This window comes from Megascapheus bottae, chromosome 3, assembly GCF_031878675.1.
Source record: "Megascapheus bottae isolate mThoBot1 chromosome 3, mThoBot2.hap1, whole genome shotgun sequence".
NCBI classification, from domain to species: domain Eukaryota; kingdom Metazoa; phylum Chordata; class Mammalia; order Rodentia; family Geomyidae; genus Megascapheus; species Megascapheus bottae.
Window position 1 is genome coordinate 71,320,573 of NC_143511.1, and position 13,911 is coordinate 71,334,483.

At 45.3% G+C, this 13,911-nt stretch overlaps 1 protein-coding gene across 1 annotated transcript; it reads right to left on the bottom strand.

The window, feature by feature from the left end:
• Positions 1 to 649: 649 nt before the first annotated feature.
• Positions 650 to 9,759, bottom strand: Txn (thioredoxin). Its single transcript, XM_090330415.1, has 5 exons — positions 9,607 to 9,759; positions 5,100 to 5,204; positions 4,651 to 4,710; positions 1,652 to 1,717; positions 650 to 860 (listed from the first exon to the last, which is right to left on the bottom strand). The coding sequence occupies exons 1-5, from the start codon at positions 9,628 to 9,630 to the stop codon at positions 798 to 800; spliced, it is 318 nt and encodes a 105-aa protein (XP_090186541.1). The 5' UTR covers positions 9,631 to 9,759; the 3' UTR covers positions 650 to 797.
• Between the last annotated feature and the right edge of the window lie 4,152 nt (positions 9,760 to 13,911).

Below are 13,911 nucleotides of genomic sequence, written 5' to 3' on the forward strand. Positions count from 1 at the left end.
TCTCAGGTCCTTTTGTGCCCAGGCTGGCTTTGAACCTTGATGCTTGGATCTCAGCCCCCTGAGATGCTAGTATTAAAAGCGTGAGCCACCACGCACATATAATACATTTCTTTTAGGACAGTGTTACGCCTTCCCTTTTGTCTCCCAATTTTTTTCCATACTCACTCGCAAGTTGTACAGTCCGTTTTTACCATGGTGTCCAGTGAGTACCACTGCTGCATTTGTTCACATGCCCCTCCTCCATTTCCATGCCCTCAACCCACCCTCCCAAAGATAAATGAACAAGACAAAAAGAAAAAAGCATCTCAGTGAATGACTATTTCTAGACTACTCAAGGTTGGGGCTTATATTGGGCTTGTGCTGTTGGTCACACCAAGTTTTCAGACAAGCACAGTGGGCTAACCTGGTACAGTAGACTTTCTTCACTGATAAAAGTACAACACAAAGTCACTTGACTCCTAACATCTGTATTTTCCCTAACAGATTTCTCTATCTTGCTTGGGTTGACTTTGAATGTCAATCCTCAGATCTCAGCCTCCCTCCTGCGAGTAATAATTTTTAAAAATCTTAATGTGTAAATTGTTTCTAAAAATTTAAAGGTATTGAATGGCTATTTCTTACTTTTGAAAACTATTCAGACACCAGGCAGTTTTAAAAAGGGTAGAATTAATATTTTATTGTCATTTATAATCAGATAGCAGTTGGATATATAGTCTCCATACTTCATACTTTTGTAAATTAAAAAAAAATTACAAGTTTTCAAACAGCCGACTGGTAATGTTTTTCAGAAAATGCGATTACACTAATTCATTAATGGTGGCTTCGAGCTTTTCCTTATTAGCTCCAGAAAATTCTCCCACCTGTTAAGAGAATAACGAATTGACATTAGACTCAGCAATGCATGGCTCTGTTGTATACAAAATATAAAATAGGAAGGAAGCATGGGCTGGGAATATTATCATGTTTAAAATAAACATTCCTGAGCAATACAATTTTTTTTAATTGGGGAGGGGGGGTCACGGTCAGTCCTGGGGCTTGAACTCAGGGCCTGAGTGCTGTCCCTTAGCTGTTTTTGGTTAAGGCTAGCATTTTACTGCCTTTCCCCCCCACCCCCCACCCTCCCAGTTCTGGGCTTGAACTCACAGCTTGAGCACTGTCCTTGGACTTCCTTAAGGCTAGCACGACTTCCGGCTTTTTCTATGTACGTGGTACTGAGGAATCGAACCTAGGTCTTCGTGCATGCTAGGCAAACACTACCACTAGGTCAAATTCCTGGTCCCATTCTACTGCTCTGAATCACGGCACCACTTCCGACTTTCTGATGGTTAAATGAAGATAGTCTCAAGAGACCTTCCTGCCCAGGCTGGCTTTGAATTGTGATCCTCACATCTCAGCTTCCTGAGTAGCTAGGATTGTAGGCATGAGTCAGCCACCTGTGCCTGGCCAACAATGCAGACTTTTTAAATTAAAAACAAAGGCTGGTACTGGTGGCTCATCAATTTTCAATCAGGGACCACGTTATGTACTTAATGAAGTTTGAGTCATGCTTCAATATTCTCCAACAAAATACTACCATGCTTCATAGTCACTTCAAATTCTTTCTTCATTTATACCTGTCCAATTCATTTTGTTAAAAATCAGATGTACACACCTTTGTACCCTTTTTGAAAAACTGGAAGGTTGGCATGCATTTGACTTCACAGTCTGCGGCCACATCCTGGAGCAGGCAGGCAATGGAGAGAAAAAACAATAATGTGAGAACAAAGATTTGATGGGACAGCTCCCAAACAGCTTCTTTTTCCTTTGATAATACATTTTTTGTTTTGTTTGTTTTGGTGGGTCATGGGGCTTGAACTCTGGGCCTGGGTGCTATCCCTGAGCTCTTCAGCTCAAGGCTACCTCCCTACCCTTTGGAGCCACAGCTCTACTTCATGTTTTCTACTGATTGCAGATGAGAATTTCACTGTCTTTAGTGCCTGGGCTGGCTTTGAACCACGATCCTCAGATCTCAGCCTCCTGAGTAGCTAGGATTACAGGTGTGAACCATCACACCTGGCTCGATAATACATTTCTTTATTAGGGCATATATTTAGCATATAAAATTCAATATAATGAATGCAATGACAGCACAAAAACCATATTGGTTATATTCTCAATTATCTACTTTCTTTGATATAAGTGATTTAATATACTGTTTAATTCAATTAAGTTTTTGGAATATTTGAGTATCTTAACAAGCACTGACAATTTCTGTCACTGGATTTAGGATTACAAATTGAACTCTTCAGAATTCACTGCTCTTGTTTCTTCAGTTTTATAATGGGGAGTATGGTACATAAGTGGTTATAAGGACCAGATATTGAATCAAAATCCCAAGGTCTTAGCAGAAATACAAGGTCTCAATATTTGAAGCAATAGTCACTGGAGTCAGAGACACAGCCCAATTAAATGCCAGATAATTGATGAATTTGCATGAATGCTCAGTTAGTGTGCTAAGATAAAGTGTTTTTATGTTTTACTTTTGAAAATCAGTCACATCTTTCCATCTTTCACCTTTTTTTTTTTTTTTTTTTTTAAACCAGTCCTAGGGCTTGAACTCTGGGCCTGGGCACTGTCCTCGGGCTTTCTCAAGGTTACCACTTGAGCCACAGCATCACTATCAGTCTTTTCTATGTATGTGGTACTGAAGAATCAAACCTGGGTCTTTGTGCATGCTATGCAAGCACTAGGCCAAACTCCTGGCCCCACTCACATCTTTCTATATACATTTTAGTTAAAACTTTAAAATTCTGCCATTTCACTAAAAAGAAGTGATTTTCTAAGGTGACAATGAATTCTATCCCATAATGTAATTCCCTACACTAGACTTTTAGGTAATTCCTAATTTATGTCTATATTCTTGTGAACCATCCTCAGGTATATCCTTGGGGAAGAAACTTCCCAGTAGGGATTTATAAGATTTAAATTCTAACTTACAGAATTATAAACATAAAATCTGTGCAGAAAAGTTTCAAGAGGCAAGTCATCTACCTTTTCTATTAATTACTGCTAATGTTTTATTACTGAAGTACTTGAATATACATCTGTCTTTCCGAGGTCCCCACTGCATACACTGTCAAATATACACATACACCACATACACTAGACATGCACTTTCCCCACAAAAATACATAATATGTTTACATGCCACAGCAGTCCTGTGTACATGCACAGGCTTTTTTTTTTTTTTTTGGTGGGTCTTGACCTTGGCCTGGGAACTGTCCCTGAGCTCTTCAGCTCAAGGCTACCGCCCTACCCTTGAGCCAAACCCCACTTCCCATTTTCTAGAGGTTAACTGGACATAAGAGTCTCAGGTCCTTTTGTGCCCAGGCTGGCTTTGAACCTGGATCCTCAGATCTCAGCCTCCTGAGTAGCTAAGATTACAGGTGTGAGCCACTGTGCCTGGCTATGCATAGGCATTTTAACCAACCCACTACTCTCCATGATTTTCCCTAATGAAAACATTACATATTGAATGTCCAAGTGCTAAGAGTTTTGACCAGTGCACAGCCATACACCCATGCTTATTAGGGCTCAGAATGTTCCTTTCTTGGCACAGATTTCCTTAGCTGGTCGTTTGTAGTAAAACTCTATCTGATCTCAGGCCCAGGCAATCGCCATCGGTTCCCCAAATTTATCACCCAAACCCACATTTTCCTCATTGGACAAAAAAACTACATTAGCCCCTATGAAAGGGAATTTCATTGGTTTCTAGGCTAGCACTACATATAGCCAATAGTAACTTTATTAACTCATTCCTGGATCCACTACTCGTGATATTCCAAAATATTCAGGTCTAAACTACTTTGTTTCTTATACTATGAATATAAAATTATTTTCTTTGGATAACTTAAGTTTAGGCCTTCTAACTGTCCATTACACCTACATGGTAATTTCTTTCTACTCATATGTTTACAGACCCTTCTCCAAGTCTCTTAAGCCTCCATGAAGTACACCCAGCCGTGAAGTGACCCTGTAGCACCTCCATGTGGCATTCCATGCTTGCTAAGCAAAGAACCTTGGAAGGTAGATGGGGGACAGGTGTGAGTAATTCACTATAGATGAGAACCAAGACTTAAAGATGGGAAATTAGCTTATAACAAGGTCAGTGAGCCTGGATTGGAACTCAGGCCTTTAATGCAACATCATATTTTCTTAAGTCTCTGTTGCATGAGGGCTAAGGTGCTCCGTGGAGAACAGGCTCTACCAGGACAAGTGTCTTTGTGACAGGTTGTATGTTTAAAACCCAATATGTACCCACCACAAGTCAGCATCTTCAAAGTGTGGTGGTAAGAGCAAGGTGAGTAAGCCAGACTCCCTCACCTGCAAGGCTTGGCTCTGCATCTCCAAGGGTAACCTGTCAGGTGGGGACCTCAGTCACCTGAACCTTTATTTGCTTTTATGCTTATTTTAGGATGTGATATACACAGATCCTGATATTTAGATTTAAGCCCCAAATTATTCCATTTTCCTGTTGTTCTGAAATAGAACATTTCTGATACAGCTCTAGCACTAGCATGCCTTGACATTTACGGGAAAAAGCAGAGTGCAATTCAGAGAAAAAGGCCCATGGCAGCAGTTCAGCAGTATCTGCAATTCCCAGCTTCCTACCTGACAGTCATCCACGTCAACTTCAAGGAACATCACATTGGGATACTTTTCAGAGAGGGCCTGGAAAGGTTCAAATGAAAAAAATCGAGAAGATTTAGACCTGGCAAGTTGCATTTCAATATAATCAAGCTTCTTCAGTGGAATCTTAAGTAGAGACCTAAGAATTATCAAACTCTTTAATAACCATCTTCCTACCATATCAACCACCAACACGTCTTTTTTTTTTTTTTTTTTTTTTTTGCCAGTGCCAGGGCTTGAACTCAGGGTCAGAGCCCAGTCCTTGGGCTTTCTAAAGGCTAGAGTTCTACCATTTGAGCCATAGAACCACCTCCAGCTTTTTCTGTGAATGTGGTACCAAGGAACTGAACGGAACCCAGGTCTTGGTGCATACTAGGCAAGCACTCTTCTACTAAGCCAAACTCTCAGCCTCACATATCTCTTATACTCACATGAAAGAAAGGCTTGATCATTTTGCAAGGCCCACACCATGTGGCTGAGAAGTCAACTACTACAAGTTTATCTCCTGCAGCGTCCAGGGCTTCCTGAAAGGCATCCTGAAAATGGGAAAAGAAAAGCTTATGTTCAACAGCTTCCTTTCCAAAAAGGTAGAGACTTGATGACACAAGGCACAACTGTTATAGGATCTACTTTTCACTTCGCCTTCCATCCCCAAACAGGCCAAATGAGTACCCTGAAAGAATTGTACCCATCCTTGGTGCTGTTACAGTTGCTAAGATGAAACAGGGTCTATATGGTTAGAGCATGCTGGTACTCATATTCACACTCTTCAGGATGGCTTCACACATTTTTTTTTGTCAATCATGTAATTTACATTAAACGAAGTTACAAAAAGGCATTTGCACTAAAAAGCATTTCCACATTAAATCTACAGAAATAGTACAGACGCATTGAATTCTTATGGACTAATGACAGGCACTGCAGCTGAAGAAGTCCCAGTGCCATCATGAACTTCAGCACTGGAAATACAAGTTACTCAAACATGCTACTTCAGGGATATATGTCAAGAGCGCTTTCAAATTCAGGGGTGTATACCAGATGTACCTTCATCCGAAAAGGATAACGGAAAACTAACCTTCACTGAGTTCCAACACACACACACACACACACACACACACACACACACACACACACACACACACACACAGTTTCCAGAGCTAAGATCACATTATCCACCTTGATCTTTGGCCCATTAGCTCAAAACTCTGCCCACACTGCTCAGTAAAGGAAATGATAGTGTAAGTTCCTCACAAAGGAACATTTTAAAAGGTATTATTTTACACAAGAAATAAATGTGAAATGAAATGATCAAGAAATCCTTCTGGCCAACCTCCCTGAATTATTTACTAATGGTCTTATTACTGTAACCCTTAGGAACCTAGCATTCTAGTAACAAGGGACTTATTTTAACTGCAATTAGTCAGTTCAGTGATGACCAAAACGCAGACTAGGGCAACAAAGAAATCAAAACACACAGCTGAAGTCTAGGATTTCTTCGGGGGGGGGGGGGGGGAGGGACCTCAAAACACTGGTTAATACAAAATATTCCTTTCCTCCCACAAGGACCTTATTAGTTCTGGCCTAGCAAAAGAAAACTTCAGGTTAACTCCCTCTCCTACTACCACCACTAATATGAGTTCCTGTGAAGTGCAGTTACTTTTCTAGATTTTTAATTACTTTGTGATTTCAGAGAAACAATTCACAAGAGATATTACTGAGAATTGTTCAGGGCAGGGTGGCAATGACATGGGTGACATGTCCAGCTATGCAGGTCCATCAACCCATCTTTGGCTGTGAGGTGACAAGAGTAGGGGATGGGAATGCCACAGAAAAGAAACTAGTTCTAGATGAACTCATCCAAAGTCATCCTTCACTCATGATTTTCTGAAAGGTTGAGCCAACCAGCCTCTCCTCTCTTCCCTCCTGCCCTCCCTTTTGAAATTTTGAGACAGGGTCTTGTTTTGTACCCAGGCTGGCTTCCAGCTTGTGAGCCTTCTGCCCCAACTTCCTGAGTGGTATGAATACAGGCATGCACTACCATACCTGGTTCAACCATTCTTTCCTGCAAGACATATGAACGTAAGAAAGATGGTAGAAAAGGTCAAGGAAGAACTGTATCTGGTCTGGTAGAATTTGTTTTGGAACATGGTGAACCGTCAATTGAAACTGGAGTTTCACTTTCAAGATTTCAAATATGCTCAAGGTTCTCCAAAATAGTTCTGAGATTAGTATAAGCAAAAATATCTAAACAAAATAACTTTTGGCCTAAACAAGTATAGCCAAAAGTTGGTATGTGAAAATTTCACACGAAGATCCCATTCTTCTCTATATTTAAGCCACCTTGAAACAAGTGTTGGCCTGAAAGCTATTTGAAATTAACTACCTTACTAAGAAGGAAATCACAATTTGTAGTTCCCAGAAACTCCCACTGGGATTGATCCATGTCCCCCACTGCAGATGCAAATCATTCATTTGGAAATAAAACAAGGTAGTTGGGGTAGATACTTCTGCACTTAGCAGTGTTATAAATAAATGTATCAATAAAGGGGAGGTAGCTGCCACTTTTTATGTGTATATGTGCGGTCCTGGAGCTTGAACTCACTGCCTGTATCTGTCCCTGAGCTTTTTTCCTTCAAGGTTAGTGCTCTACCACTTGAGCCACAGCTCCACTTTTGGCTTTTGGGGAGTGCAGGTGTAATTAATTGAAGATAAGAGTCTTAACGATTTTCCTGCCTGAGCTGGCTTTGAACCTCTCAATTCTCAGATCTCAGCCTCCTGAGCAGCTAGGTTTACAGGCATGAGCCATCAAAGCCAGGCAAGAGCTGATTGTTGTCCTTAATGTACTATGTTGTCTCTCATCTCCTTTGCTGTCCCTTGGGTATCTCATATTGTTATAGTATCTCACTTTGTTATCTGATATATTGAATTTATTTGTATCTGGTTATTTGAAATTTGATAGGGAAGGGGGGAAAACCAAGACGGGTGTGGGGTGTGGGGGGGAGGGAAATGGGTACCAAGACATGTGAAAGGGTATCAATGTATGTGAATTAATGCACCTTCTATCTGGCAAATATCATGTAACCCTTTTACTAATTACAATAAAAAAAATTACTGAAAAAAAAAGAGCAATGGCACAAAAGCAGCAAAAAAAAAAAAAAGAAATTAAAAAGGACTGGCAATCCAGGTTGAATACTTCTTCCTCATTACATTGATAGCCCACTCCCTCCCCCTCCCCAGTGGATACCACTGGCCCTGAACTACCCACATAGGGCATCAAACACAGCTGTTTTGGGTAGCCAAAGGCATCAACTTCAGCCAAATCTGAAATGCATTCAATACAGGTATATAACTTCAACACTTGTTTATAACTTCCAATGTCTCTGGAAACTTTCCTGATCAACTGCTGCCAGGGCCATAAGGACCCAAACTCCTATACTTTTCTTACCACAACTTTAACAACTCAAAGACAGAGAATCACAACATGAGTTTCAGGAATCCACACCAACTTCCTGTGTGTTAAGGGACAGGAATGTAAGCAAATTAACCTAGGCCAAGCAAAGGTCTTCATCTCTAGTGGGCTCTTACCTGAGAGCCCCACCCTCTCTCCCTTCCCAGGTAGACTAATTTGTCACAAAGTAAGAGTGAGGCCTATTTAAGTCCCAAGACTTGAATTCCAGGCCCAGAGTTCAAGCCCCATGACCGACCAAAAAAAAAAAAATTAAGGACATCACGATGTCAGATTGACAGCATATGAGAAAAAATGTTGAGTCATTAACAAAAGGATTTTATAATACCACAGACACATTCACATCTGTTTCTGGAGCCCATCCAGCACCGACAGGTGTTCAAAACCAGAGAGCGAGCATCCAACAATTCCTCCGCTTTCCAGGGGTGAGGGCGCACTGGTAGGGTGGGCACACCCTTGCCAAGAGTCTTCCATCCCATTTCCCCCCATTCACTTTCTGCCTTTGCGTGGCTCAGTACACCCGACGCTGAATGCCAGCCTCTGGCTTCCCCAATCTGGACGATATTTGGCTCTTGATAACTTTGGAAAAGGGAACAGTTCCCCCCCACCCCCACCAGGGAATGTTCAAAAAATTGGTCTATAAAGAAGTCTGGTAGAGAAGACAGAGGGGTGCGGTGTGTGTGTAGGGGGAGACACGCACTGATTTTCCGGCCAAACTCTGGGTGAATCACACGCGGGGAGGACAGCGAGGCCCGTGGGCCCAGCCTTGGGGACTGAGTCATTCCAGTGCCAGCGCTGCCGGAAACGCGCGCCGCAGGAGGAGGAGCCCCGCGGGCACGGCCGGCCCGGACCTCACTTCCCCGCAGCTACCTGGGGCACGCGCCCGAGGGTCTCCAGCTGGGACCCCCCCCCACCCCCGTAGACAGCCCGCGTCATCGGACCCGTGAGTGACGGAGGATCCTGAGATCCTGGACTTGCTCCCAACAGGGCTCACCCCACCCGGTGTGGCGGGATCTCCAGGCAGGAAGATCCTGCGCCTTGAGGGTGTGGGGGGGAGGCCCTCCATCTCCCCCTTGCCAGATCGCCCATCAGGAGGTGGATGGGGGTGTGGGGTGCTGGACCCCTCCATGCCTCCACGTTCCCAGCCTGCCCGGCTGGGTGGGGGCGGTGGATGCAGTGTTAGGACCTCTGGGAGCTCCCCGAGCGCGTGCGCCTCCGGAGCACCGGCGGCGGGGCAGCCCGACCCCTCCGTTCAGGGTGGGGGAGGACCCCAGGCTCTCCCTCCCTACCCCCGGCCAGGCTCGACAGCCTCCGCGGGGCACAGGCCCCAGGCTTCTCCCGGTCCCAGTGTCCCTTTCCTCCAAGCCCCAGAGGCGAGGAGCGGCCTCCCCAACACCTCCTCCACGGTCGGTGGCGTTCTCCAGTTATGGAGGCTGCGCGAACCGCCCCGGCCTCCCCGAGGAGCAAATTACCTTGCTCTCGATCTGCTTCACCATTTTGGCTGTGGTGGATTAGTTGGAAGGACTGTAAGAAGGAATGGAAGTGAATCCAAGGTGCGGGATCAAAGCTAGAGGGGAGCGCGCGGCCCGCCTTCCCTTTATACCGACTGGGCGGAGCGCAGCGGGGCGAGGCGGGGCGGGCGCGCGCGCAGCGTGCACATGACGGGAGCGTGCACGTGGCGGGGGCGCGCGCCCGCGTAGACTCCCGCGCCCGCCAAGGCTCCGCCCCTAAAGCCTCGAGGCAGTGGAGGGGCGGGGTCTCCGCGGGGGGCGTGGCCAGGCGGCTTGGACCCCGGGACACATCCGACTCTCCGTCCGGAACCCTAGGCGCCCCCGTCCGGAGGGGTTGAGCCCTTGCGCGGTAGGGGCATCCCTGCAGTGTGCGGGCCGCTGAGCGGCGAGAGGCCCAGGATCCCCTTCTTCCTGGGTCACTGGGGCATGAGCTGCATCACGCCAGGCCCTGAACGGACGCGACGGGACGGTAGCTGAGCGTCAGGCCCAGGGTGGCGCTGGCTGGGCGGGATTCCTCGCCGAGGCCGACGTGCCCCTCCCCCGCAAATGCTGAGTAACGATGACTGGGCCGGCTCCCTTTCCGGATATGCCCGTGCCGTCTCCCCTTTTCCTCCTCATTCTTCCGCTTTCCCTGGAGATCGCGAGGTGACCCGGTCCTTGGGTGCGGACGGAGGTCGCCGGCGGGGTCACTAGGACGCCCGGCGCCCTAGGCAGTTCAGGCCGCTGGGCCCCCGGGCGGGACTCCCCTGGAAGATAGGATTAAGTGGTGGAGAGCGGTGTGGGGGGGGGAGGGACAGTGCTTGGCCGGTGGTGAGCACCGACGGTTGTGACTACGCCTCCGGCGACCCCAGCCGGGCTGCAGATTCACCAGGGTCGCAGCACGCGCGTTGGCATGGCTCTCCACCCCAGCGCACGCCGGCCACCGAGTGTATGGATTCGGGGCCGCGCATGCGGGGCTGTCTGGGGGCCTGAGGGTGAGGGAAGGTGTATTAGCTAACTGGTTTTGTAGAGTGGGGGAGGCCTGGTCCGCAGCTGCCAGTGGACGAGATGTCATGGTGGCGGGGGAAGAAGGGGGGGTGGCGCGGGAGAGTGAGGGGCGGGGACTCAGGCCGGGATGGAGCTGCGTTTGGAGGTGATTGCCTGGGCAGAGGGTGGTGAAACGGCTTCCTGGAACCCACCCGCTCATCACTTCCCAGCCCCGACGTCCTTCTCTTTGCTCTTTCAGACACTGGAAGGGGCAGGAGGCAGATTTTGAACCACTTGTGTAAAGGGAATGGAAGGGTTCTGGATATGATTGAGGGTACTGACGGAGGTGATAAGGACAGCCCTAGCCAGCAGACTGTGCGAATGTACTGCCCTCCTAAAAAAATCAAGAGTGTTGGGGAGGAAAGGGTTCCATGGAGGAGAATCTACAGCCTGCTTTTCTTTCCTCCTTCCTTCCTTTCGTTTTTAAAATTATTATGAAAGTGATGTACAGAGAGGTTACAGTTGCATAAGTCTGGTAAAAAGTACATCTCTTGAGGCCAGTGCCACTCCTTCTCTTCCTCTACTAGTTTTTCCCTCCTGTCCCCACCCACAAGTTGTCTAGGTCATTTTCAACATAGTGTCCAGGGTGTACCACTGCTACATTTGTTCACCCTTTTATAAATTACTTTTCTACCATTGAATCTTCAATCCAGCCACATCCCAGGTTTCTGGCTTACTTGACTTTGTACAGGCAAGGACAACAAGATTGAAGCCACCCCTATCAGGCCTCTCTGGAGACCTCCCACATGCCCACCAAAAGTTGCAGAATGTGCTGACCTCCTTTCCAATCCACAGGACCAGTATAGATTAGATAAGGGGGTGTTACAAATATAAAGAACAGAATAAGGAACTGGGAGGCCAGAGCTTGAGTCAGTTCTGGACTCTGCAATTTACTTCCTCATCTGCCTGTATATTTAGTAGCTGGTAACTCCTACCAGGCTAAATAGTTTTTCAGTGCTCCAGTTTCCTCATATGTAAAATAGGACAATACTAGGCAGGTAATTACATACTTGTAATACTAGCTACTCAGGAGGCTGAAATCTGAAGATTGTGGTTGAAAGCCAGCTCAGGTAGGAAAGTTTGTGAGATTCTCCAATAACTACGGGAAGTGGAGCTGTGGTTCAAGTAGTAGAGCTCTAAGCCTTGAGCAAAAAAGCTCAGGGACAGTACACTGGCTCTGAGTTCAAGCCCTAGACAGACACATGCAGGCACACACACATGTTGGTAATATTTCAGCTATTTTAAGTATTGGGTGAACTAAAAAAATTGTAATATAATGTGCCACAGAGCTATGACTGCAGGCTCTTACATGGATGAAATACAGTCAACTGATATATTGGAGACCCAGGGTAGATGAGATCATAAAATAGGTGTTAGTCTCCTGACTCAAGTAATCAGGAAGTAATATACTGTCTCAAAGGAAAAGTTACTAGTTTACTTTTCCTTCCTAAAGAGTAGAAGAAAAAAATGTTTGGGGCCTGGTCCTAAGAAGCAAGGGTCCCTGAAGGAACCCTTGGAACGGAGGAAATCCTAAATTTCATTTGTAGCAAGGAAATGACATTCTGTGGGGAAAACCAGGTGCAATTATTTGGGACCTAGAGAGGCAGACTCCATTTGTGCAGTGTGGGGTCAAGAGGAGGAGAGAGGAGAGGAATTAAAGGCCTTCATTGGGTAGATCTGCTCCTTTTGCTAATCAGTACTTGTAATTTTGCAAGGACATCTAGCTCAAACTGTCTTAAGCCCAAGAGAATTGGGAATTTGTATTGCCAGTCACTCCTGGGGCCCAAACATCCACAAGAAATGTACCTCGCGTTAGATGCTATTCTTTATTGCAATGGGGAGAGGAAGGCGTATCCTTGTGTGCTAGAACCACTAGACTAGGCATAGGGGAAATCCAGGAGGGTACCAGAGAAAGAGGTGATGATGCAGGAAAGCAAAAAGGATGTTTTCATGTTGGTGAGCATAACAGAAGTGATGTGGGCCATTGGGTGAGAAAGCTGGCTTCCAGTTTCCAGAGGAGCAGTCTCAGGCTCCATGTAGGATGGAGATCTACGCCTGCTCTCTTTGTTCTGATTTGAAGAAAGTTCAGCCACAGGGTGGCTGAAACAGGTTTTTCTAGATTACAGATTTTTTTTTCTACCTCATTCAGTAGAGCTGAGGGTGCTGGGTGAATACTTCAGTCCGATTACTTCTAAACAAGTAGGGGAGGGAAGCAGTGTTGTTGAGGGTTTTTGTTGTTGTTATTTGTTTTTTTTTTGTCAGTTATGGGCCTTGAACTCTGGGCTTGGGCCGTATCACTGAGCTCTCAGCTCAAGGCTACCTCCCTACCTCTGGGTCTGGGCATTGTCCTTGAGCTCTTCAGCTCAAGGTTGTTGCCCTATCCCCAGAGCCACAGCACCACTTCTGGTTTTCTAGTGGTTAATTGGAGATAAGAGTCACAGACTTTAGTGTCGGGGCTGGCTTTGAACCACGATCCTCAGATTTCAGCCTCCTGAGTAGCTAGGATTACAGGTTTGAGTCACCGTGTCCTGCTAAGCCCAGAGTTTTGACTTGTGTGTAAGGTGTGTGTGTATAATTAATTGTACAAGCATATACATACATATTATGTGAAAGAAGCCAGACTTCTTACACTAAAGCTTGTAAGAATGCATTTAGAAGTTCTATAATAATATGAACATTGACAGAAGGTGAATCCACAGCTGGGATATGAGGACCTTAGAAATAGAAAACTTTCTGGTAGTTAACTGGTTTTACATATTTCCAAAACTTATGGAAAAATGTGTCAAAATGGATGTAATTTATTTATAATGGGTACAAACTATACTTCCAATAAAATAACTAGTAAAAAACCTGTTGTCTCGGAATACATGTATTTTCTAAGTACAAAAACCACCATGAAGTACTTGAGTGTATGTTTACAAGATAGCAAAGATGAGATAAATTGAAACATGTAGGCACTAACAAGTTATACAGATGTAAGCAGGGGAAACTAAAAGAGTATTTAAAAGTAGATTGACCTTTGCTTATTGTACTTTTCAAAGAGGATTAGATATCAATGTGTTACATATTAATAATATAGATAATAATGCACAGCCTTCCATCTTACTCTAAATCCAGAAACATGAAGAACTTGTATCAATCAGCTTCCCCTCACTGTGACAAAATACATAAGAGAAACAACTTATGAAGAGGAAAGCGTAATTTTGTCTCACAATTTTAAAGGTTTCAATTCACAGTTGG

Bases quoted from the DNA above. Each gene is read 5' to 3' on its own strand.
- Txn (XM_090330415.1), bottom strand. From the start codon at position 9,630: ATGGTGAAGCAGATCGAGAGCAAG. The intron at 4,711-5,099 runs GTGAGTATAAGA...GAACCTTTCCAG, and splicing joins TGATCAAGCCTTTCTTTCAT to GCCCTCTCTGAAAAGTATCC. The intron at 861-1,651 runs GTGTGTACATCT...TTCTCTTAACAG, and splicing joins TTTTCAAAAAGGGTACAAAG to GTGGGAGAATTTTCTGGAGC.